General features: G+C 37.2%; 1 protein-coding gene across 1 annotated transcript in view; it reads left to right on the top strand.

Annotated features, from left to right (window-relative positions):
* Positions 1-26606, top strand: part of CTNND2 (catenin delta 2) — a 1648910-nt gene that overhangs the window by 1618782 nt on the left and 3522 nt on the right. Inside the window, exons 19-20 of the mRNA XM_053714511.1 lie at positions 15169-15291; positions 18380-18453. Coding sequence (XP_053570486.1) covers positions 15169-15291; positions 18380-18453 — 197 coding nt within the window. The remainder of the gene's footprint in view (positions 1-15168; positions 15292-18379; positions 18454-26606) is intronic.

Here is a 26606-nt window from a genome sequence, read left to right as displayed (position 1 = left end):
AGTAATTGTCTATCCTTACCATAAAGCAGGTTAATGAGATACACTGTCCACAAGGTCAAAATTGGATTTAAACCAACCCCTGAGGGGCCTAATAATATTGAAAAAGCTTCCAATAGAATATTTCCAGACCAGAGAGCTTTAGAGAGTGGGGCCCATAGTAATAAACTAAACAAGTCTGGTGAGCCAAAGACAAGAGACATGTAGGTACATGTCTCTTGTCTTTGGCTCACCAGACTTGTTTAGTCACCAATCACCTGCTAGGTCTCAGTAGTGCAGTGTAGCTGCTGAGCATTTATACATATGCTTTTTAATAAAGGATACTAAGAAAAAAGTGAATTTTAAAAGTGTTTTAAAGGGACAGTAAAGTCAAAATTGAACACCTATAATTCAGATAGAGCATGTAATTTTAATCAACTTTCCAATTTACTTCTATTATCAAATTTGCTTTGCTCTCTTATTATCCTTTATTGAAGAGTAAAACTAGGTAGGCTTACAGGAGCTTAGGAGTGTGCACGTGTCATTAGCAGTCTATGGAAGCAGTGTTTGCAACAATGTATAACACTGCAATAAACAATGTTGCCAGATGCTAATTGCATGCTCTGTCTGAATCATAAATGTCTAATTTGGATTTTGCTTTCCCTTTAAAATTGCATGCTCTGAATCAGGAAAGTTTAATTTTGAATTTCAACTCTCTTGAAGTAATAATGGGTTGGACAAAATACCATATGTTATTTTTAAATGTAATTAAATGTTTATAATCAATTTATTAATGTGTGAGATATTGAAAAAAATCTTTTTACTGACTGACTATTGTATGATAAGCAGGAGTCTTACCATACTAACGCCTAGATTTAGAGTTTGGCGTTAGCCGTCAAAACCAGCGTTAGAGGCTCCTAACGCTGGTTTTGGGCTACCGCTGGTATTTAGAGTCTTGTAGGTAAGGGTCTAACGCTCACTTTCCAGCCGCAAATTTTCCATACCGCAGATCCCCTTACGTCAATTGCGTATCCTATCTTTTCAATGGGATATTTCTAACGCCGGTATTTAGAGTCTTGGCTGAAGTGAGTGTTAGAAATCTAACGACAAAATTCCAGCCGCAGCAAAAAGCCAGGAGTTAAGAGCTTTCTGGGCTAACGCCGGTTTATAAAGCTCTTAACTACTGTGCTCTAAAGTACACTAACACCCATAAACTACCTATGTACCCCTAAACCAAGGTCCCCCCACATCGCCGCCAATCTATTAAATATTTTTAACCCCTAATCTGCCGACCGCACACCGCCGCCCCATACATTATCCCTATATACCCCTAATCTGCTGCCCCTAACACCGCCGACCCCTATATTATATTTATTAACCCCTAATCTGCCACCCCAAACGTCGCCGCCACCTACCTACACTTATTAACCCCTAATCTGCCGACCGGACCTCACCGCTACTATAATAAAGTTATTAACCCCTAATCCGCCTCACTCCCGCCTCAAAAACCCTATAATAAATAGCATTAACCCCTAATCTGCCCTCCCTAACATCACCGACACCTAACTTCAAGTATTAACCCCTAATCTGCCGACCGGACCTCACCAACACTATAATAAATGTATTAACCCCTAAAGCTAAGTCTAACCCTAACACTAACACCCCCCTAAGTTAAATATAATTTAAATCTAACGAAATAAATTAACTCTTATTAAATAAATTATTCCTATTTAAAGCTAAATACTTACCTGTAAAATAAATCCTAATATAGCTACAATATAAATTATAATTATATTGTAGCTATTTTAGGATTTATATTTATTTTACAGGTAACTTTGTATTTATTTTAACCAGGTACAATAGCTATTAAATAGTTAAGAACTATTTAATAGTTACCTAGTTAAAATAATTAAAAAATTACCTGTAAAATAAATCCTAACCTAATTTACAATTAAACCTAACACTACACTATCAATAAATTAATTAAATAAAATACCTACAATTATCTACAATTAAACCTAACACTACACTATCAATAAATTAATTACATACAAATACCTACAAATTAATACAATTACATAAACTAACTAAAGTACAAAAAATAAAAAAAGAACTAAGTTACAAAAAATAAAAAAATATTTACAAACATTATAAAAATATTACAACAATTTTAAGATAATTACACCTACTCTAAGCCCCCTAATAAAATAACAAAGCCGCCCAAAATAAAAAAATGCCCTACCCTATTCTAAAATACAAATAGAAAAGCTCTTTTACCTTACCAGGCCTTAAAAGGGCCTTTTGCGGGGCATGCCCCAAAGAATTCAGCTCTTTTGCCTGTAAAAAAAAACATACCCACCACCCACATACCTCTAATCTAACCCAAACCCCCCTTAAATAAACCTAACACTAAGCCCCTGAAGATCTTCCTACCTTGTCTTCACCACGCCGGGTATCACCGATCGGTCCAGGGTAAGATAGAAGATGCCACTTGGATGAAGAGGTCTACCGGTCTGGATCTCCTCTTCTGCCCGGATAGGATGAAGACTTCTGCCCGATGATGGACCTCTTCAGCCGCCGCTTGGGCAAAGACTTCAGCCGGATCATGGACATCTTCAGCCCCCGCTTGGGCTTGGATGAAGACTTCGGAGCCTGGACCGATCGGTGATACCCGGCGTGGTGAAGATAAGGTAGGAAGATCTTCAGGGGCTTAGTGTTAGGTTTATTTAAGGGGGGTTTGGGTTAGATTAGGGGTATGTGGGTGGTGGGTTGTAATGTTGGGGGGGTATTGTATGTTTTTTTTTACAGGCAAAAGAGCTGAATTCTTTGGGGCATGCCCCGCAAAAGGCCCTTTTAAGGGCTGGTAAGGTAAGAGTTTTTCTATTTGTATTTTAGAATAGGGTAGGGCATTTTTTTATTTTGGGGAGCTTTGTTATTTTATTAGGGGGCTTAGAGTAGGTGTAATTAGCTTAAAATTGTAATATTTTTATAATGTTTGTAAATATTTTTTATTTTTTGTAACTTAGTTCTTTTTTTATTTTTTGTACTTTAGTTAGTTTATTTAATTGTATTTATTTGTAGGCATTTGTATGTAATTAATTTATTGATAGTGTAGTGTTAGGTTTAATTGTAGATAATTGTAGGTATTTTATTTAATTAATTTATTGATAGTGTAGTGTTAGGTTTAATTGTAACTTAGGTTAGGATTTATTTTACAGGTAATTTTTTAATTATTTTAACTAGGTAGCTATTAAATAGTTATTAACTATTTTAATAGCTATTGTACCTAGTTAAAATAAATACAAAGTTGCCTGTAAAATAAATATAAATCCTAAAATAGCTACAATATAATTATAATTTATATTGTAGCTATATTAGGGTTTATTTTACAGGTAAGTATTTAGCTTTAAATAGGATTAATTTATTTAATAAGAGTTAATTTATTTTGTTAGATTTAAATTATATTTAACTTAGGGGGGTGTTGGTGTTAGGGTTAGACTTAGCTTTAGGAGTTAATAACTTTATTAGTGTAGCGGTAAGGTCCAGTCAGCAGATTAGGGGTTAATAATTGTAGGTAGGTAGCGGCGACGTTGGGGGGGGCAGATTAGTGGTTAATAAATATAATATAGGTGTCGGCGGTGTTAGGGGCAGCAGATTAGGGGTACATAGGGATAACGTAGGTTGCGGCGGTGTATGGAGCGGCAGATTAGGGGTTAAAAAAATATGCAGGTGTTAGCGATAACGGGGACGGCAGATTAGGGGTTCCATAGGAAACAATGGGGCTGCGTTAGGAGCTGAACGCTGCTTTTTTGTAGGTGTTAGGTTTTTTTTCAGCTCAAACTGCCCCATTGTTTCCTATGGGGGAATCGTGCACGAGCACGTTTTTGAAGCTGGCCGCGTCCGTAAGCACCGCTGGTATTGAGAGTTGCAGTGGCGGTAAATTATGCTCTACGCTCCTTTTTTGGAGCCTAACGCAGCCATTCTGTGAACTCTCAATACCAGCGGTATTTAAAAGGTGCGGGGGAAAAAAAGACAGCGTTAGCTACGCGGGTCGTTACCGACAAAACTCTAAATCTAGCCGTAATATTCCTCTCTAAAAGTTCTGCATATAATAGTTTTACAAACAGCTTTGTCAAAGAAGTATATCCATTTAAAATTGGCTAAAAATGTGAAAGAATGGTAAAAAAGATATCTGTATGTTGATGTCTGATACTTGACTTGTCACTGTTATTAAAGGGACACTGAACCCAATTTTTTTTCTTTCGTGATTCAGATAGAGCATGCAATTTTAAGCAACTTTCTAATTTACTCCTATTATCATTTTTTCTTTGTTCTCTTGCTATCTTTATTTGAAAAAGAAGGCATCTAAGCCTTTTTATTAGTTCAGACTCTGGACAGCACTTTTTTATTGGTGGATGAATTTATTCACCAATCAGCAAGAACAACCCAGGTTGTTCACCAAAAATGATCTAAACTTACATTCTTGCATTTCAAATAAAGATACCAAGAGAATGAAGAAAATTTGATAATAGAAGTAAATTAGAAAGTTGCTTAAAATTTAATGCTCTATCTGAATCACAAAATAAAAAAATTGGGTTCAGTGTCACTTTAAAGGGACTGTCAAGTATAAATTAAACTTTCATTATTCAGATAGGACTTTTAATTTTAATTGACTTTCCAATTTACTTTTATCATCAAATGTGCTTTTTTCTCTTGGTATTCTTAGTTTAAACTAAACATAGGTAGGCTCATATGCTAATTTCTAAGCCTTTGAGGGCTGCCTCTTATCACATGCTTTTTAAATCTCTTTTCAACACAAAGAGACAGAAAGTACACGTGGGCCATATAGATAACACTGTGTTCAGGCACAGAAAGTTATTTAAGATCTAGCACAATACAATGCTAAATTTAAGACAATAGATAATAAACAGTCACAGTCATGTGATCAGGGGGCTGGAAGAAGGTTCCTAGATACAAGGTAATCACAAAGGTAAAAAGTACATTAATATAACTGTGTTGGTGGTGCAAAACTGGGGAATGAGTAATAAAGGGATTATCTATCTTTTAAAACAATAACAATTCTATGGTTGACTGTCCCTTTAATGTGTATTCTAGTAAGTTTTTCTTCCTGAGTAATTATTAAGTTTTATTTCTGGCATGAAATCAAAGGAAAGGATATGGTAGATACTTCCAAAACAATTTTGTATACTATTATTATTATTATTTATTTATAAAGCGCCAGCAGATTACACAGCGCTATACAAAGAATAAAAAACATTACAGGGATACAGTAATAAATAAACAAGTACAGTAGGGGTAAATAACAGTTGTAGGTGCAATAATTGAGTTATACAGAAGGGGAGGAATGCCCTGCCTTTGAGCACAATCAGTATTAGTTCATAGTGATGTCCCGAACTGTTCGCCCGTGAACGGTTCCCTGCGAACATAGCTTGTTCGCGTTCACCGCTGCGAGCGAACATATGCGATGTTCGATCCGCCCCCTATGTCTCATCATTGAGGAAACTTTGACCCTGTATGTCACAGCCTTCATTAGAGCCAATCAGCAGCAGACACTCCCTCACAGACCCTCCCAGCTCCTTGGCAGCAGCCATTTTAGACTCATTACAATCTTGCTTTCTTAGTGAGAGGAGCTTTAGTGTTGCTGCTGCTGACATAATAGGGAAATAGATAGCTAGGATAGTGTATTTAGTGTCCACTGCAGTCCTGAAGGACTCATCTCAACTCTGCTGCAAGGACAGCACCCCAAAAAGCCCTTTTTAGGGCTATAACTTCAGTCGTTTTTTGTTTTTTTTCTTTGTATTTTTATTTGCATTTGCCTGGCTTTCAGCCTGTGTGTGAGGCTCACAGCATATACTGTGATTAGTGCCACCACTGATATCTGCTTAACATTAGTTTAAATTTAACCAACAAAAATCTGAAATTATTTTGCAAGTGTAATTTATTTTCATTTTCTATCAGGCCTGTGTGTTTCTGACTTACAGAGCATACTGTGGTTAATTGCTGCCCTACCTAGGCTAGCAGCCACGACTCATATGTGCTTAACCTTTTTTTAAATTAAAAAAAAAACCTTTAAATCATTTTGCTAGTGTAATCTAATTTTATTTTCTATCAGGCCTGTGTGTTTCTGACTTACAGAGCATACTGTGGTTAATTGCTGCCCTACCTAGGCAAGCAGCCACAACTCATATGTGCTTAACCTTTTTTTAAATAAAAAAAAAAAACCTTTAAATCATTTTGCTAGTGTAATCTAATTTTATTTTCTATCAGGCCTGTGTGTTTCTGACTTACAGAGCATACTGTGGTTAATTGCTGCCCTACCTAGGCTAGCAGCCACAACTCATATGTGCTTAACCTTTTTTTAAATTAAAAAAAAAACCTTTAAATCATTTTGCTAGTGTAATCTTATTTTATTTTCTATCAGGCCTGTGTGTTTCTGACTTACAGAGCATACTGTGGTTAATTGCTGACCTACCTAGGCTAGCAGCCACGACTCATATGTGCTTAACCTTTTTTAAAATAATAAAAAAAACATTTAAATCATTTTGCTAGTGTAATCTAATTTTATTTTCTATCAGGCCTGTGTGTTTCTGACTTACAGAGCATACTGTGGTTAATTGCTGCCCTACATAGCAGCCAGCCAGTGCCACCACTCATATCTGCTGAACATTATTTTAAAGTTAAAAAAAAAAATTATTTTGCTATTGTAATCTAATTTCATTTTCTATCAGGCCTGTGTGTTTCTGACTTACACAGCATACTGTGGTGTGGTTAATTGCTGCCCTACCTACCAGCCACGACTCATATCTGCTTTACATTATTTTAAAGTAAAAAAAAAAAATTTTAAATAATTTTGCTAGTGTAATCTAATTTCTTTTTCCATCATGTGTGTTTCTGGCCCACATCATATAGTGTGACACAGCATGTGTGCCAGGCCCACTAGCCAACTACTGCCACCAATCATATTTGTTGTAACAGTATTGAAAATATTTTAAATCATAACTTTTTTGACTGTGAATCATCAGTCTCCTAGTGCCATTGAATTGCAGTTGCCTGCCTGCCAGCGTGTGTGCCAGGCCCACTAGCCACCTACTGCCACCAATCATATTTGTTGTAACAGTATAGTAAATATTTTAAATCATAACTTTTTTGACTGTGAAGCTTCAGTCTCCTAGTGCCATTGAATTGCAGTTGCCTGCCTGCCAGCGTGTGTGCCAGGCCCACTTGCCAACTAGTTACACCAATCATATTAGTTGTAACAGTATTGTAAATATTTAAAATAAAAAAGTCTTAGACTGTGAATCATCAGTCTGCTAGTGCCATTGAATTACAGTTCCCTCCTGCCTGCCAGCGTGTGTGCCAGGCCCACTAGCCAACTACTGCCACCAATCACATTTGTTGTAACAGTATTGAAAATATTTTAAATCATAACTTTTTGGACTGTGAATCATAAGTCTCCTAGTGCCATTGAATTGCAGTTGCCTGCCTGCCAGCGTGTGTGCCAGGCCCACTTGCCGTTTCCAACTAGTGCCACCAATCATATTTGTTCTAACAGTGCCACTCGCCTGCCTGTCGCCACCACTAACACTAGCACCACAGCCGCTTCACTTGATCTGTCACAGGAGTTATTGACACATCAGTTGGAAGAAATGAGTGATGCGCAACCATCATTGACAGAGGATGTAGATAACAGTGATATGTCTCAGTCAGGCAGCATTACAGACATGGAGGTACGGTGTGATGATGATGATGTTGTACCCGCTGCAGCTTCCTTTCTTGATGTGTCAGATACAAGTGAAGCGGTTGATGATGATGTGTCGGTGGATGTCACGTGGGTGCCTGCTAGAAGAGAAGAAGAAGAGGGGGAAAGTTCAGATGGGGACACAGAGAGGAGGAGACGAGTTGGAAGCAGGTGGAGGTCGTTGCAAGGAGCTAGTGGCACAGTCAGACAGCATGCATCGGCACCTGGGGTCAGCCAGACAGCACGCAGACGACCATCAACGCATGCTGTTGTCACCACCAGAATGCCGTCATCGCAGAGCTCAGCAGTGTGGCATTTTTTTTGTGCGTCTGCCTCTGACAACAGCGATGCCATTTGCAACCTGTGCCAAAAGAAACTGAGTCGTGGGAAATCCAACACCCACCTAGGTACAACTGCTTTGCGAAGGCACATGGTCTCACATCACAAACACCGATGGGAAGAACACATGAGTAGAAGCAGCACACAAACTCAAAGCCGCCCTCCTCCTCCTGCTCCAGCATATTCAGCCACATCAACCACTACTGTCCTCCTTGCCCACTCTCAACCATCCTCCACTGAGTCTCTCTTACGTAGCAGTTCCTGGTCATCTGCCCACAGTCAGGTGTCTGTCAAGGACATGTTTGAGCATAAGAAGCCAATTTCTCAAAGTCACCCCCTTGCTCGGCATCTGACAGCTGGCTTGTCTGAACTCTTAACCCAAGACCAAGCACAACAGGCATCCCAGGGTGCTCGTTGTTGTCACCTCTCTGGTACCCGTGGTATTGTACGTGGCTGTGGGGAAGAAGATACCCTCAGTGAGATCAGTGAGGACGAGGAACGGGACATGATTAGCTCGGCATCCAACCTTGTGCAAATGGGGTCTTTCATGCTGTCGTGCCTGTTGAGGGACCCTCGTATTAAAAAGCTGAAGGAGAACGACCTGTACTGGGTGTCCACGCTACTAGACCCCCGGTATAAGCATAAAGTGCCTGAAATGTTACCAAATTCCCACAAGTCATTAAGGATGGAGCATTTTAAAAATAAATTAAAAACTATGCTTTACACAGCTTATAAGGGTGATGTCACAGCACAACGGTAATCTAACAGGGAAGAGATGAAAGTAATCCTCCTCCTCCTCCCACGACCACGGCGGCAAGGACAGGACGCTTTCCTGGCGTCTTTTTGATGGAGGACATGCGGACCTTTTTAACTCCTATGCATCGCCAGAGCCTTTCGGGATCCAGCCTCAGAGAAAGACTCAACCGACAGGTAGCAGACTACCTAGCATTAACTGCGGATCTCGACACTCTGAGGAGTGATGGACCCCTTGACTACTGGGTGTGCAGGCTTGACCTGTGGCCTGAGCTATCCCAATTTGCAATTGAACTTCTGGCCTGCCCCGCTTCAAGTGTCCTGTCCGAAAGGACCTTCAGTGCAGCAGGAGGTTTTGTCACTGAGAAGAGAAGTCGCCTAGGTCAAAAAAGTCTTGACTATCTCACCTTTATTAAAATGAATGAGGGATGGATCCCGAAGGGACTGACATTGGGCGATACATTTGAGTAAAAAAGGCCTGATGATGAGATGAGCTGCCTTAGGCTACAAATGGCACACACGCTGGCTTTTTTTTTCTTATAATGCAGGATGACTTGCGTGACTTATCCGCCAACAACTAGTGTTCAAGCCGTAAGATTTAAGGGCACTTTCTAACTGTTTTACAAACATCAATTTTTCTGGCCGCTGCTACAGCAGTGGCTGCAACAATACCGAATTTTTCATGCATTTGTACATGCCTAATTTTGCTGGCCTCTGCTGCTGCACTGTGGCTACAAAACTCAAAGCAAAAAACCCCACACATAACAGTGATTAAACTGTTAAGAATAGTGCTACTTAACACACCACTCATATCTGGTGGCACAGTAGATTGCACGCGCAGTGCCCCAAATTTGAAGGAGGAGGACCGACCAAGCATCTTTATCTGTCTCTTGGTTCCTCTAAATTATCTCCGGGTTCCATCTATGCCATACTTGTAGTCTATTGTGCAAAAGGATGGCATTTGTGGTGTTTCATGCTGTTGTGCCTGTTGAGGGTCGTGCGCCATCTTATAAAAAGGCTGAAGGAGAACGACCTGTACTGGGTGTCCAAGCACGTTTTTTGTTCAATATTCCCGGTTCCTCTAAATTATCTACGGGTTCCTCAAATCAATGCCATACCTGTACTCGATTGTGTAAAAGGATGGCATATGTGGTGTTTCATGCTGTTGTGCCTGTTTTGGGTTGTGGGCCATTGTATAAAAAGGCTGAAGGAGAACGACCTGTACTGGGTGTCCAAGCACATTTTTTGTCCAATATTCCCGGTTCCTCTAAATTATCTCTGGGTTCCTCAAATCAATGCCATACCTGTACTCGATTTTGCAAAAGGGTGGCATATGTGGTGTTTCATGCTGTTGTTTCTGTTGAGGGTCCGGGACCCTCGTCTAAAAAGGCTGAAGGAGAACAAAGTGTACTGGTTGTCCAAGCATCTTTTTCCATCTCCCGGTTCCTAAAAATTATCTCAGAGTTTCTAAAATGGATGCCATACCTGTACTCTATTGTGCAAAAGGATGGCATATGTGGTGTTTCCTGCTGTTGTTTCTGTTGAGGGTCCTGGACCCTCTTATAAAAAGGCTGAAGGAGAACGACTTGTACTGTACTGGGTGTCTAAGCATGGTTTTTTTGTTCAATTTCCCGGTTCCTAAAAATTATCTCCGGGTTTCTAAAATCAATGCCGTACCTGTACTCTATTTTTCAAAAGGATGGCATATGTCCTGTTTCCTGCTGTTGTTTCTGTTGAGGGTCCTAGACCCTCTTATAAAAAGGCTGAAGGAGAACGAATTGTACTGGGTGTCCAATCATTTTTTTTGTTCAATTTCCCGGTTCCTAAAAATTATCTCCGGGTTTCTAAAATCAATGCCGTACCTGTACTCTATTGTTCAAAAGGATGCCATATGTCCTCTTTCCTGCTGTTGTTTCTGTTGAGGGTCCTGGACCCTCTTATAAAAAGGCTGAAGGAGAACGAAGTGTACTAGGTGTCCAATCATTTTTTTTTTGTTCAATTTCCCGGTTCCTAAAAATTATCTCCGGGTTTCTAAAATCAATGCCGTACCTGTACTCTATTGTTCAAAAGGATGCCATATGTCCTCTTTCCTGCTGTTATTCTGTTGAGGGTCCTGGTGGACCCTCTTATAAAAAGGAAGAAGGAGAATGACCTATACTGTACTGGGTGTCCAAGCATGGTTTTTTGTTCAATTTCACGGTTCCTAAAAATTATCTCTGTGTTCCTAAAATCAATGCCATACCTGTACTCTATTGTGCAAAAGGATGGCATATGTGGTGTTTCATGCTGTTGTGGCTGTTGAGGGTCGTGGGCCATTGTATAAAACGGTTGAAGGAGAATGACCTGTACTGCCTTGCTGCTCCTTTTAGGCAGGACAGCTCTTTGCATACATGCCCACAGACTCTGTAACGGATGCCTCTTTTAGGGAGAGATGCAGCCATAATGCAGGAACAGAACCTCTGTCTGCAACTGGTATACTTGATTGTGCAAAAGGAAGTAACCTTATCATGGTTCCCTGACTGCACATCTTGTTGTTATATTTTGGTGAGGGTAATCATGATGGCCATGTAGACCTCCCCCGAGAAGCCTGGAAGTAACAGGGATGAAAGTGCTTAGAATAGTACTACTTTACACAACCGAGTTAGCCATGGGTCTTAGTCCAAGACCGCATGTCTTGTTTTTTTGTTTGGTGCGGCTAATCATGCAGGCCATATAGACCTCCCACCATTAGGTGTTGTAACAGGTATTAAACTAATAAGAACAGTACTACTTAACACAACCTAGTTACCACGGGTCCCAGACCGCATGTCTTGTTATTATATTTTGTAAGGGTAATCAGGCAGGCCATATAGACCTCCCCCGATAGGGGGAGTAACAGGTATTAAAATGCTAAGAACAGTACTACTTAACACAACCTTACCATGGGTCCCAGAGCATATGTCTTATTATTATATTTTGTAAGGGTAATCATGCAGGCCATATAGACCTCCCCCGATAGGGTGAGTAACAGGTATTAAAATGCTAAGAACAGTACTACTTAACACAACCTTACCATGGGTCCCGGAGCATATGTCTTATTATTATATTTTGTAAGGGTAATCATGCAGGCAATATAGACTTCCCCCGATAGGGTGAGTAACAGGTATTAAAATACTAAGAACAGTACTACTTAACACAACCTTACCATGGGTCCCAGAGCATATGTCTTATTATTATATTTTGTAAGGGTAATCATGCAGGCCGTATAGACCTCCCCCGGTAGGGGGAGTTACAGGGATTAAAGTGCTAAGAATAGTACTACTTAAAACACAACCTAGTTACCATGGGTCCCAGACCGCATGTCTTATTATCATATTTTGACAGGGTAATCAGGCAGGCCATATAGACCTCCCCCGATAGGGGTAGTAACAGGGATTAAAGTTCTAAGAATAGTACAAGTTAACACAACCTAGTTAACACTGGTTCCCAGACACCATGTCTTATTGTTATATTTTGGTAAGGTAATCATGCAGGCCATATAGACCTCCCCCGATAGGGGGAGTAACAGGGATTAAAGTGCTAAGAAAAGTACTACTTAGCACAACCTAGTTACCATGGGTTCCAGACCGCATGTTTAATTATTATACTTTGTCAGGGTAATTATATATCTAACAAATCTATCTATTTATCTTCTATCGATTCTATCTAACTATCAATCTATGTATATCTATCTGTCCTATCTATCTATCTTGTGTCCGGACTGTTTTGAGACAGCCAATTGTGTTTTTGACAAATTTGAAGTAGGAGGACAGACCAATCACAGGGATTAAACTGCTAAGAATAGTAATACTTAAGAAAACCTAGTTATACCAGAACCACCATGGGTCCCAGACCGCATGTTTGGTTGTTATACTTTGTCAGGGTAATCATGCAGGCCATATAGACCTCCCTTGATAGGGGGAGTAACAGGGATTAAAGTGCTAAGAATAGTACAATTTATCACAACCTAGTTAACACTAGTTCCCAGACCGCATGTCTTATTGTTATATTTTGGTAAGGTAATCATGCAGGCCATATAGACCTCCCCCAATAGGGGGAGTAACAGGGATTAAAGTGCTTAGAAAAGTACTACTTAACACAACCTAGTTACCATGGGTCCAAGACCGCGTGTCTTGTTGTTATACTTTGTCATGGTAATCATGCAGGCCATTTAGACCTCCCCCAATAGGAGGAGTTACAGGGATGAAAGTGCTAAGAATAGTACTACTTTACACAACCTAGTTACCATGGGTCCTAGACCGCATGTTTAATTATTATACTTTGTCAGGGTAGTTATATATCTAACAAATGTATCTATTTATCTTCTATCAATTCTATCTAACTATCAATCTATGTATATCTATCTATCCTATCTATCTTCTGTTCGGACTGTTTTGAGAGAGCCACTTGTGTTTTTGACAAATTTGAAGTAGGAGGACAGACCAATCACAGGGATTAAACTGCGAAGAATAGTAATACTTAAAAAAACCTAGTTATACCAGTACCACCATAGGTCCCAGACTGCATGTTTGGTTGTTATACTTTGTCAGGGTAATCATGCAGGCCATATAGACCTCCCTCGATAGGGGGAGTTACAGGGATGAAAATGCTAAGAATAGTACTACTTAACACAACATAGTTACCATGGATCCCAGAACGCATGTTTTGTTGTTATACTTTGTCAGGTTAATCATGCAGGCCATATAGACCTCCCTTGATTGGGGGAGTAACAGGGATTAAAGTGCTAAGAATAGTACAACTTAACACAACCTAGTTAACATTAACAGTGATTCCCAGACCGCATGTCTTGTTAGATTTTTTCAGGATAATCAGGCAGGCCATATAGACCTCCCCCGATAGGGGGAATAACAGGGATTAAAGTGCTAAGAATAGTAAAATTTAACACAACCTAGTTAACAGTGGTTCCAATCCCAGACCGCATGTCTTGTTGTTATATTTTGCCAGGATAATCAGGCACGCATATAGAGCTCCCCCGATAGGGGGAGTAACAGGGATTAAAGTGCTAAGAATAGTACTACTTAACACAACCTAGTTACCATGGGTCCCAGACCGCATGTTTTGTTATTATACTTTGTCAGGGTAATCATGCAGGCCATATAGACCTCCCTTGATAGGGGGAGTAACAGGGATTACAGTTCTAAGAATAGTACTACTTAACACAACCTAGTTACCATGGGTCCCACACCGCATGTTTTGTTGTTATACTTTGTCAGGGTAATCATGAAGGCCATATAGACCTTCACCGAAAGGGGGAGTAAGAGGGATTAAACTGCTAAGAAAAGTTTTACTTAACACAACCAAGTTACCATGTGTCCCAGACAGCATGTCTTGTTGTTATATTTTGTCAGGGTAATCATGCAGGCCATATAGACCTCCCCAGATAGGAGGAGTTACAGGGATGAAAGTGCTAAGAATAGTACTACTTAACACAACCTAGTTACCATGGGTACCAGACCGCATGTTTTGTTATTATACTTTGTCAGGGTAATCATGCAGGCCATATAGACCTCCCTTCATAGGGGGAGTAACAGGGATTAAAGTTCTAAGAATAGTACTACTTAATGCAACCTAGTTACCATTGGTCCCACGCCGCATGTTTTGTTGTTATACTTTGTCAGGGTAATCATGCAGGCCATATAGACCTCCCCCGATAGGAGGAGTTACAGGGCTGAAAGTGCTAAGAATAGTACTACTTAACACAACCAAGTTACCATGGGTCCCAGACCGCATGTTTAATTATTATACTTTGTCAGGGTAATTATATATCTAACAAATCTATCTATTTATCTTCTATCGATTCTATCTATCAATCTATGTATATTTATCTATCCTATCTATCTATCTATCTCGTGTCCGGACTGTTTTGAGACAGCCACTTGTGTTTTTGAAAAATTTGAAGTAGGAGGACAGACCAATCATCTTCTTCCATCTCCCTGTTCCAAAAATGCAGGCCATCTTTGTGTGTTGCACTTTAACACTAATATTTCTGGTGCCGAAAATAGCTGAATGTTGCTACCATCGGCCATAGTTGACATTCATTTGACAAATGATTTTCCGAACATAAATTTTGCACTTGCCTATTTTGAACTTTTTTTTAAAACAGATTTTATGTAACATAACAATAGGATGTAGTTTTTATTTGATATGTGTCTGTATTGGATAATATAACAAGTTGATCTTTAACTTGATAAGGTTAAACAAAGTAAAGCTTTAAAGAGTAGTTTTACACATTATAAAATATAATGGAAAACATTGTAATGTAATATAATTTACTTTCTGCATTCTTTATTTCTTTTATGTAGCAAGTGCCCCAGCCTCACCTCGAGAAATGATTAGTCTCAAAGAAAGGAAAACAGACTATGAGTCAGCTGGTTCAAATGCGACCTACAAAGGAGAACATACTTCCAGAAAAGACACAATGACAGGTACAAATAAATGCAATTATATAACGTTTACTACAAATTGAATTAAATACAAAATTAGAATAAATATTTATTTTTGCCATCTTAAAGCTATTACTGTTTTAAAACAGTTTTATTGGCTTATAACAAATGTTTTTTTTAATTAGAGTCTATCGAATTTTTCAATGAAACCCTCCTAAACTGATGGTAATTTCAGACTTTAAGAATGTTGCAACGTACAAGCAAAAAATGTGTGTGTACATGTGTGTGTGTGTGTGTGTATATATATATATATATATATATATATATATATATATATATATATATATATATATATATTATAATCCTACTTGGTATCATCTGTTCCTTCACGCCCATCATGTGCTCTTTTGACTAGGCTGTGACATGTCCTACCCACTCTCTACATAGGCTTCCTAAGGGCTTTCAAAGGGCTGGCCTTCAGGAATGTCACATGACACACACACTGATTGGATGTTTATTGGAATTGTCATTTAAAAAAAGAGTTTATCCCAGTGGGACGGCATAACATTGTAATATAAACATTACTATATACGCAACAATTTAACCTTTTTCAGAGATAGATTAAAAAAAAAAGGTACACATATATACTTTTTTAATGGCAAAGATGACTTATATGGAATTTGATTAGCCATCACTTTAAGTATAGAAAATGGTTGTCCATTGCAGGATACCCAGGAATACGGAAATGCCCACCCAAGCTGCCTCCCTAGGCCAAAATTTCCCTAAAATGAATAATTTAATATTTAAGGGCAAGTAAACAGACTTGTTTTTTATCAATGTAAGGGGAAAATAGTACAAGAGTTTCTTCAGCACTGATAAAAGTAATATCATATCATTATTTCATGTCAGTACTTGCTTATTGTAATGTTAAAGGGTTTGTGTTGTGACCCCAGCAGATGATGGCTGAACTTTCTAAAAGTGTAAATGTTTAATAATGTATAATTAGTGATTAAAAATCACAAATTAGTAGCTAACCCCACTCATGTTATTTCAGGACAAGACTTAGGTAATGAGTAAGGCTATACGCTGAAACGCGTTTACCAGATATATTTTCAGTCCCAGCCATTTGTATGGTAATCCCTGTTTAACCTGGGGTGCTTATCCCCTCCACCACATTTATTTGTGAACCGTTGTTAATTGTATTTGTGTCTATTCTCATGCCGCGCTACGGCGCATGGTTTAAATAAACCTTTTATTTTGCATTCCACCCAGTTTGTGCTCCTCCATATTTTTCCGTTTTACTATTTCAGGACAAAGCAAGTGTCTTTTAGCCACTAGGCTCTTACTACAACCATCCATCCGTTGGTGGCCTCTGTACTTGAATTTCCTTACCATATTATTTCTTGTCACCTTTATTGCAAAACATGTCAATTAAAGAGACACTTAAGTCAGAATTAAAGTTTCATGATTCATATAAAGCAAAAACTTTCTAATATACTTCCATTATCAAAATGTATGCATTCCTTTTATATGCACACTTTCTGAGGCTCCAACTCCTACTTTGCATTTGCAAAATTGAACAGTATATACGCATATGCATTTTGTGATTGGTTGATGGCTGTCACAGGATATGGTGGAGGAAAAATTGGATTAACTTTCACATTTTCCATAAAATATACTACTGTTCATATCAAATTCAATGTAAGTGCTTTTGCATTCTCTTTTTTATTTAGTAGTCCTTTTAGCACAGACCTCCCAACACCGTTGTGTCAAGATTTAACCTCTTAAGATAGGTTACTGTGTGAGAACAAATGTGTTAAGGTATTGTGAGCCTTCCGGGACACTGTATAGCAGGGTTTTTCAAACTTCTTTCCAAAGGCCCAGTACCATGATACCACATACATGTCCAACCTTATTTTAGGCTTGGTCTGAAACTTTCTGAAGTAGTATTCACCAAGCTAGCTGCAATTTTTTGGTAAAGTGACTAAAATGTGTACGTACTTTATTCTTGATTGTAGTTAAACGTCTTAGTATCTAGATTGTAAGCTCATTAGAGCTAACTATTAGTAGGACTACAGGTCTATTATTGCACTTTATACCCCAGTTATCATCTATTCAATGCAGTTAATATTGGAGGTACTTTAAATAAACAGTAATAATGTACTTTAAATAGGTCTCTTTATGCATGAACCAGGTGCTTTGACAAGAAAAAATAAAGCTCTCTTATTTTGCTTTTAAGATTCCATAGAAACCTTAATATTTGTAAAATAAATAGCATTTACTTGATTGTTCTATTTTTCTTCTTACTCATACTCTTTCCAAGACAAGGTCACATTTCCTTTTTTCTTTTCTAATGAACTGTTTTCCTTTGAATATGCTATATAAATCTCACTAAGCATATACAATATTTCAGAGGATAGCTATAAGCAATGATGTATTTATGCAGTCTAGTTGTCTTCTCGCTCTCACTGTGGACCAAAAACGATACAGAAGATTTATATTTGCTACTTAAATCATTTCATTTTCTAAGGAAGCAAATATTCTTCATAACCAAAGGTGCTCTAGTTTTGCTGCTCAAGCAAAAAGGAATAAGCTAAATATTGCTAAGCTGATTGCCAGTGTGGTTTTTAATATGTTAATTGATTAATGTTTTAAATTATTATACCTGGTAATTATGCTTAAAGGGACACTCAATCAAAATTAAACTATCATTATTCAGATAGAGCATGCCATTTTAAACAACGTTCCAATTTACTTCCATTAACTAAATGTGCACAGTCTTTATATATTTAAATTTTTTCAGTCACCAGCTCCTACTGATCATGTGCAAGAATAAGTGTTTATGCATTTGTGAATGGCTGATGGCTGTCACATGGTACGTGTATGCATTTGTGATTGGCTGATGGGTGTCACATGGTACAGGGGGAGTGGAACAAGACATAACTTTTAAAATTGTCAGAAAAAAATTCTACTACTCATTTGAAGTTCAGACTAAGTGCTATTGCATTGTCTTGTTATCTTGCATTTGTTGATTATGCAAATCTACTGTGTTGACTGGTCCTTTAAGAGCCAAATGTGCAATCTGTTTAGATTATACATTGATGAATAATATCCTCTTATGTGATTTTAGCGCAAAACTCTGGAACCTCAACATTGTATAGGAATTCCTATGGTACGCCTGCTGATGATGTCAAACACAATCAGGTAGGCAGATTTTTTAATTTTTTTTTATAATTGTTGATTCTTTTATTTTTTAAGGCTTCCACTAATTACAAATATCTACATCTTATAATATCAAACAACGCTCTCAAAATAGGTTTGTGGTCTGCTCCCTTATTATAACTGTCTTCCGTTAGAGAATATGCACAGTGCCAAGCAGTAACAGAGTATTAAAAGTTGCAAAACAAGTTTAAATATTCTAATGATGACATCAATCTGTTTAAAAGATTTTGGGGCAGCTGCCATATTAAAACTTGTATTGAGTAAAATGTGGTTACAATCAAAGCCATGTGCCTGCGGTTTGAATAGTGCAAAATCCAGTATTACAAGTGAGTGTTAAACTGAATTACCAGAGAATGTTTAGCGCAGCTAACATCTCTTTAATGAAACCTATACTTTCTATTGATAGCGCAGCTGCACTAAATGACGCTTATATTATAAATTGTGAGTTATGTGCTGTATGTGATCGCAAAATGTTAGAGCGACTGGATACCTGAAGTAAAGTTTTAGGGCTAGAATAAAATTACATTAAAACCCATGTAAGACATATGACATATGAAAATAAAGTATTACGAACATATATATATATACACACTCAGTGTTCTCCCCTAGATCTTTTTAGCGGGTGTAAAAATTTTAGCCAATATTAAGCTAAAATTAGTAAAAAAATAAATAAAAGGGGAAAGAAACGTATGGCACTCCCATACAGATTAACTCGTGAGTTAATCTATATGGAAGGTGGGTGATGTATACCAAAAGACACACATTATTTACATTGGGGAATCACCACTAAAGTATATACTTATTAGCACACCACACCAATATTACCACTATTTGATATTTTACTCAATCCTATATCTAAGGAATAAAGACACATTAAAACATAACTTTTATTAAAAGAAAAAAAGGGAAAGAAAAAAACAATGACATAATTATGTGAGTTGTGTATTTTTTCTGTGAATTATATACATAAGCTGTAGATGTGTATTCAATTCACTATACATGTATCATAGTACTGTATGTAATATCTGTTCCGCTTTCAAAATGATATATATTGTGCTAATGACCACATAAGAAACCATCTATGCAGTAGAATGTTAGTCCACATAAAATTCTAATTATATATAAAGTTAATGTGATATCGAGAAACTGCCTATGTAAATATCTGTGTGAATATTATCATTACAGTTAGTCCACTTATGCATGGATCACCATATACCAGGTTATTATGAAATCAAATTATTAATATATAAATTAACTCAAGTAGGGTGATTCCAGTGGTGGTATAATCAGCTGATTCTTATGTTATGAATCGGCATAGCAAAACTCAATTAATGGCTTGTAGTACCTTGTAATGTTATAAGATATCAATCTTCCACATGAAATGGCAGGCTGCCAGGAAACACCTTGAGCTCTAATAAAACGACGTAATGTTGGCTTTGCTAGCGACCTGTGAGTATTTAAAATAAAACAATGTAACAACTCAGCGTTCTATTTATATATATATGTGAAAAGAGAAAGAGAACAGCACTCCTGAGATAGAACAAAAGCTAGAATAACTTCCATGCCTGTTCATTTATATTTACAACTCAGGGTGCACGCTCTTTTAGCACACTATGCCCCTTCACAGATAGTGATGTCCAGTTCATGAACGAATCGTTCATTTGAACTGGATCTTTTCAGTGAACTGTATGAATCAGTTCACCAGACTGAACTGATTCGTTTCAAACAGTTCACTTCCTGAGTCTGCAGCAGCACTGGTAATACGATCCTAGAGTGAGTTCTGCTTCTGCTAACTCCTCCTTTGCAATGAATCACATAGCAGAAACAGACATCCTCACTCTAGGATCATATTACCAGTGCTGTTACTGACTCAAGAAGTGAACTGTTTGCAAACGAATCAGTGTACTGTTAACCAACTCCTTTGCAATGAATCATTCAGTTAACAGTACACTGATTCAAAGATACCCCTAACTGCACCTAAATTAACCCTTACAAAAGTAGCAGGTCTCAACCTTATATTTATAAACCATACAGAGTTTGGGTCTGATTAAATATTACTATTATCTCATTAACTTTAGTAAAAGTGACAATAGAATATGACCTTAGTTTCCTCCATAAAATTGTATTTTAAAAGTATTAATGTTTAAACAGCCCCAAACTCTGTATGGCTTATAAATAAATATAAGGTTGAGACCTGCTGCTTCTGTAAGGGTTAATTTAAGGTGCAGTTAGAGGTATATTTGAATCAGTGTACTGTTAACTGAATGATTCATTGCAAAGGAGTCAGTTAACAGTACACTGATTCAAATATACCCCAAACTGCACCTTAAATTAACCCCTACAGAAGCAGCAGGTCTCACCCTTATATTTATTTATAAGCTATACAGAGTACTAGTAGATATGCATATCTTAGGAAAATACATACAACACAGTACATAGAACAGAGTATACAGCATGCTCTGTTCTATGTACTGTGTTGTATGTATCTGTGAAGGAGCCAACGCTGCATGTGAGGACTCAGGAGGAGCTGAACTGTCAGACACTGAATCATGAGTCATGATTCAAACATCGGATCAGCGGGCAGAGAGTCGGCAGTAAGAGAATCTGCAGCCCTGCATCACATGCTCAAGTGAAATGATGAATCACTTCATGAATCGGTTCAGTTAATCGAACTGTCCAAAATGAACCGATTCATCTAAATGAACCAAACTTCCCATCACTATTCACAGAGAAAAAATATCCTGACGAGGCTACAGCATATCAGTCTGACCCTGCCCAATGACAGTCCAGCGCGAAAATACCAGGCAATTCTTCTCTGAGCAAGGGAAGCAACAACCTCAGACGATCGTTTCGGCCTCCTATGGGCCTCGTCAGTGAGGTGCAGTTGTATCTCTCTAAGGGCATGTGTGCACAATTTCCACGTCTGGTTTACCCATTACTCTTAGGGAGACCCAAGAGTAATTTACATAAATGTGAAAAGAGAAAGAGAACAGCACTCCTGAGATAGAACAAAAGCTAGATAACTTCCATGCCTGTTCATTTATATTTACAACTCAGGGTGCAGGTTCTTTTAGCACTCACTATGCCCCTTTAGCATGAAGGGGCATAGTGTGCTAAAAGAACCTGAGGTTATAATATAATAGCTTGTCTGTAGCATTTTTAAAATTATTATATTTAACTCCCAGCTAACTTATTAAGTAGGAATGTTCAAACCATGTAGTGTACTATGTTTATGTATTATACTAATGTTAGTGTAATATCTTTGGGTATTCCTCCCACACAGTACATATAATTTACAAATTCTCTTGTTAACCCTCCCCATATCTCTTACCAAGATTTAGTCAATGAAAATCCCTACTCAATATGCTTATTCTTCTATTTATTCTATTCTAGTCTTTATTCTTATTCTAGTTTCAATCTATAGAAGAACTAGATTATTCTTCCTTAATAGGAAATATCCCTTAATATTTAATCTCTGTATCTATCCATTACAGAAAACAGTAATAATTATTCTGATGCCTAGTTAAATTTTGAACGCACATGTACAGCTTATGTATATAATTCACAGAAAAAAATACACAACTCACATAATTTATTGTTTTTTCTTTCCCATTTTTTTCTTTTTTGATTTTAATAAAAGTTATGTTTTAATTTATCTTTATTCCTTAGATATAGAATTGAGTAAAATATAAAATACTGGTAATAATGGTGTGGTGTGCTAATAAAGTGGTGATTTATTAATGTAAATAATTAAGCTAAAATTAGCCACTATTATAAATCAATTTTTATTGCATAAATTATCATTAATTAGATTTCTGTTAAATTATGCAATTAATTTGTGCTTAGGATAGCTAATAATATAATAGTAGAAAATATTACACTGCCCTCACCTGGCTACTTTAAAATGCCCCCTGGCTACTTAAAAATGCTGGCAAAATGTTCTGGGGAGAACACTGCATATTGAAAGAAAGTACATGTTTATAATTTCAATAACTGTATAAAAAGTATTTTAAAGTGATCTGGTGTATGTTAAGGTGTTTGACTGTGAAGCAAATTGCATGTCTTTAAATAATAGAGATAGGCTGACTCTACCAATGTTAAAACTGAGCCGCTATGAAAAATCAAGTGACACTAGATAATAAATCATATATTATCATATATCTATGAGTTGTGCAAAATCTTACAGTTCCCATTCAAAATCCAAATAAATATCTTTAACATTTTTTATGCAATTTTTAATGTTTGAATCTTGCTTTTAATATTCATGTTAAAATGTATTATTGATAAAACTGTGTGGATTTAATGTCTCTTTATTATCCGGTGAGGACACTCACTGCAAACCCTGTTTTTCTAAACAACAAAACTGAAAACGTTCTGCACTTTTGGACTTTGTAAATGTAGCAGCACCTTTTACTATTAAAATGTAATATTAATTGGCTTGCCAAATGAAAGCTCTGCAAATGTTCAATAGAGTGAAAATAATGTGTATTATTAGAGAAAAGTTTACTACCAAATTATTTGGTTAAAACATCAGTAGATCTGTAAATGTTTAATAGTCTGGAAAGAATGTTTATTATTGCAGAAAACTTTAGTTTTTCATAGTACTTAAGCCGTCTATATTAACATAGCACTTTAGATAACACTAAGCCGCAGGCTATCGCTTTATAGCTAAATTAAAACCTATTGCACATATAGATAATTTAGTTTGTATCCTATTCTGTGTGTTCTAATCAGTATTCTTAACTGTTTTTACTTATCAAATCAATTTCTGTATGCTACTACACAATATATTTAGCATATTTTAAGGATAATAAAAATAATAATGATACTTACATACACACACACATAACATAGTCTTGCACTCACTTGCATATACATATGTGTTTGTATGTGTCTGTGTGTATATAAATATATATATATATATATATATATATATATATATATATATATATATATATATATATATATATATTTTCCCCCCATAATATTATTTCTTTCATCTAATTGGCAAGAGTCCATGAGCTAGTGCCGTATGGGATATACAATCCTACCAGGAGGGGCAAAGTTTCCCAAAACTTAAAATGCCTATAAATACACCCCTCACCACACCCACAATTCAGTTTTTACAAACTTTGCCTCCTATGGAGGTGGTGAAGTAAGTTTGTCCTTAGATTCTACGTTGATATGCGCTTCTCAGCATTTTGAAGCCCGATTCCGCTCAGAATAAAGTAAATGTCTGAGGGATGTGAAGGGAGTATCACCTATTGAATGCAATGGTTTTCCTCACGGGAGATCTATTTAATAGGTTCTCTGTTATCGGTCGTAGAGATTCATCTCCTACCTCCCTTATTCAGATTGACGATATACTCTTATATTCCATTACCTCTACTGATAACTGTTTCAGTACTGGTTTGGCTATCTGCTATATGTGGATGTGTGTCTTTTGGTAAGTATGTTGTCATTACTTAAGACACTCTCAGCTATAGTTTGGCACTTTATGTATTAATATAAAGTTCTAAATATATGTATTGTACTTATATTTGCCATGAGTCAGGTTTATGTATATTTCCTTTTGCAGACTGTCAGTTTCATATTTGGGAAAAGCATTTTTTAGGACATTTTTTTTTCTTACCTGGGGTATAGTATTTTTCAAATTGACTTCTTTAGGCTCGCGAGGGTGCAAAATGCCAAAGTATATTGCGTCATTTTTGGCGCAAGATTTTTTTGGCGCAAAGTTACGTTCGATAACGCAAATTTCATCATTTCCGGCATCTTAGTTGATGCCAAGTTCCTTTCACATGGTTGCATCTTCAATGATGTTAGTGTGTCATTTCCGGATGTTGATAGCACCAAAAAAAATTCTGTTTGTGTTGTGCGTCATACTTGGCGCCTAATATTCTCATTATTTAAAACCCCATTCCTATATGCCTCTTGCCTTTTTCTCTATCAGAGGGCTATGCTGTTTGCATTTTTTTCCAATTCCTGAAACTGCCATATAAGGAAATTGATCATTTTTCTTAATATGTTGTTTTTTTCTCTTACATTTGCAAGATGTCTCAATCTGATCCTGTCTCAGAATCCACTGTTGGAACCCTGCTTTGTGATAACAGTTCTACCAAAGCTAAGTGCATTTGTTGTAAATTTGTGGAGATTATATCTCCAGCTGTGGTATGTAATAGTTGTCATGATAAGCTTTTACATGCAGAGAATGTGTCAATCAGTCATAGTACATTGCCTGTTGTTCCTTCAACATCTAATGTACAAGATATACCTGTTAATTTAAAAGATTGTATTGCTGATGCATTTCAGAAGGCTTTGCCTGCCATCCCGCCTTCTAATAAATGTAAAAGGTCTTTTAAAACTTCTCATAAAGTTGATGAAATTTCACATAACCGACAACATACTGAATTATCCTCCTCTGATGAGGATCTATCTGATTCAGAAGATCCTTCCTCAGATATTGACACTGACAAATCTACTTGATTATTTAAAATGGAGTATATTCATTCTTTGTTAAAAGAAGTGTTGATTACATTGGATATTGAGGAAACTAGTCCTCTTGATGTTAAAACTAGTAGACGTTTAAATTCTGTTTATAAACCTCCTGTGGTTTCTCCTGAGGTTTTTCCAGTTCCTGATGCTATTTCTCATATGATTTCTAAGGAATGGAATAGGCCTGGTACTTCTTTTATTCCTTCTTCAAGGTTTAAAAAAATCATATCCTTTGCCAGTAGTTAGATTGGAGTTTTGGGAAAAGATCCCCAAAGTTGATGGGGCTATTTCTACTCTTGCTAAACGTACTACTATTCCTATGGAAGATAGTACTTCCTTTAAAGATCTTTTAAATAGGAAACTTGAATCCTATCTAAGGAAAGCCTATTTATATTCTGGTCATCTGCTTAGGCCTGCAATTTCTTTGGCTGATGTTGCAGCTGCATCAACTTTTTGGTTGGAAAGTTTAGCGCAACAGGAAAAGGATACTGACTTGTCTAGCATTGTTCGCTTGCTTCAACATGCTAATCATTTTATTTGTGATGCCATTTTTTATATCATAAAAATTGATGTTAAATCTATGTCTTTAGCTATTTTAGCTAGGAGAGCTTTGTGGCTTAAATCTTGGAATGCTGACATGGTATCTAAGTCTAGATTACTATCTCTTTCCAAGGTAATAAGTTATTTGGTTCTCAGTTGGATTCAATTATTTCAACTGTCACTGGGGGAAGGGTGTTTTTTTGCCACAGGATAAAAGACCTAAGGGTAAATCCAAAGCTTCTAACCGTTTTCGTTCCTTTCGACAAAATAAGGAACAGAAACCTAATCCTTCCCCCAAAGAATCTGGTTCCAATTGGAAACCTTCTTCAAGTTGGAAAAAATCCAAACCATTTAAGAAATCAAAGTCAGCCCCAAGTCTGCAGGAAGGTGCGGCCCTCATTCCAGCTCAGTTGGTAGGGGGCAGATTGATTCTTCCAAGGAATTTGGGCAGATTCTGTCCAAAATCAATTGATTCAGAGTATTGTCTCTCAAGGGTACTGAAAAGGATTCAGAGTAAGACCTCCTGTGAGAAGATTTTTTCTCTCACGCATCCCAGCAAATCCAATAAAGGCTCAGGCTTTCCTGAAGTGTGTTTCAGACCTGGAGCTTTCAGGGGTAATCATACCAGTTCTGCTTCAGGAACAGGGTCTGGGGTTATATTCAAATCTATTCATTGTCCCAAAGAAAGAAAATTCATTCAGGCCAGTTCTGGATCTGAAAATTTTGAATTGTTATGTAAGAGTGGCAACTTTCAAAATGGTGACTATAAGGACTATTCTGCCTTTTGTTCAGCAAGGGCATTATATGTCCACCATAGACTTACAGGATGCATATCTTCATATTCCGATTCATCCAGATCATTATCAGTTTCTGAGATTCTCTTTTCTAGACAAGCATTACCAATTTGTCGCTCTTCCATTTGGCCTAGCGACAGCTCCAAGAATCTTTTCAAAAGTTCTCGGTGCCCTTCTCTCTGTAATCAGAGAGCGGGGTATTGCGGTGTTTCCTTATTTGGATGATATCTTGGTACTAGCTCAGTCTTTACATTCTGCAGAATCTCACAGTAATCAACTAGTGTTGTTTCTTTAAAGACATGGATGGAG

Source organism: Bombina bombina, chromosome 5 (genome assembly GCF_027579735.1).
Source record: "Bombina bombina isolate aBomBom1 chromosome 5, aBomBom1.pri, whole genome shotgun sequence".
Classification (NCBI taxonomy): Eukaryota; Metazoa; Chordata; class Amphibia; order Anura; family Bombinatoridae; genus Bombina; species Bombina bombina.
Note: the sequence above shows the minus strand (reverse complement) of the source record. Positions and strands in the feature narration are given on the sequence as shown.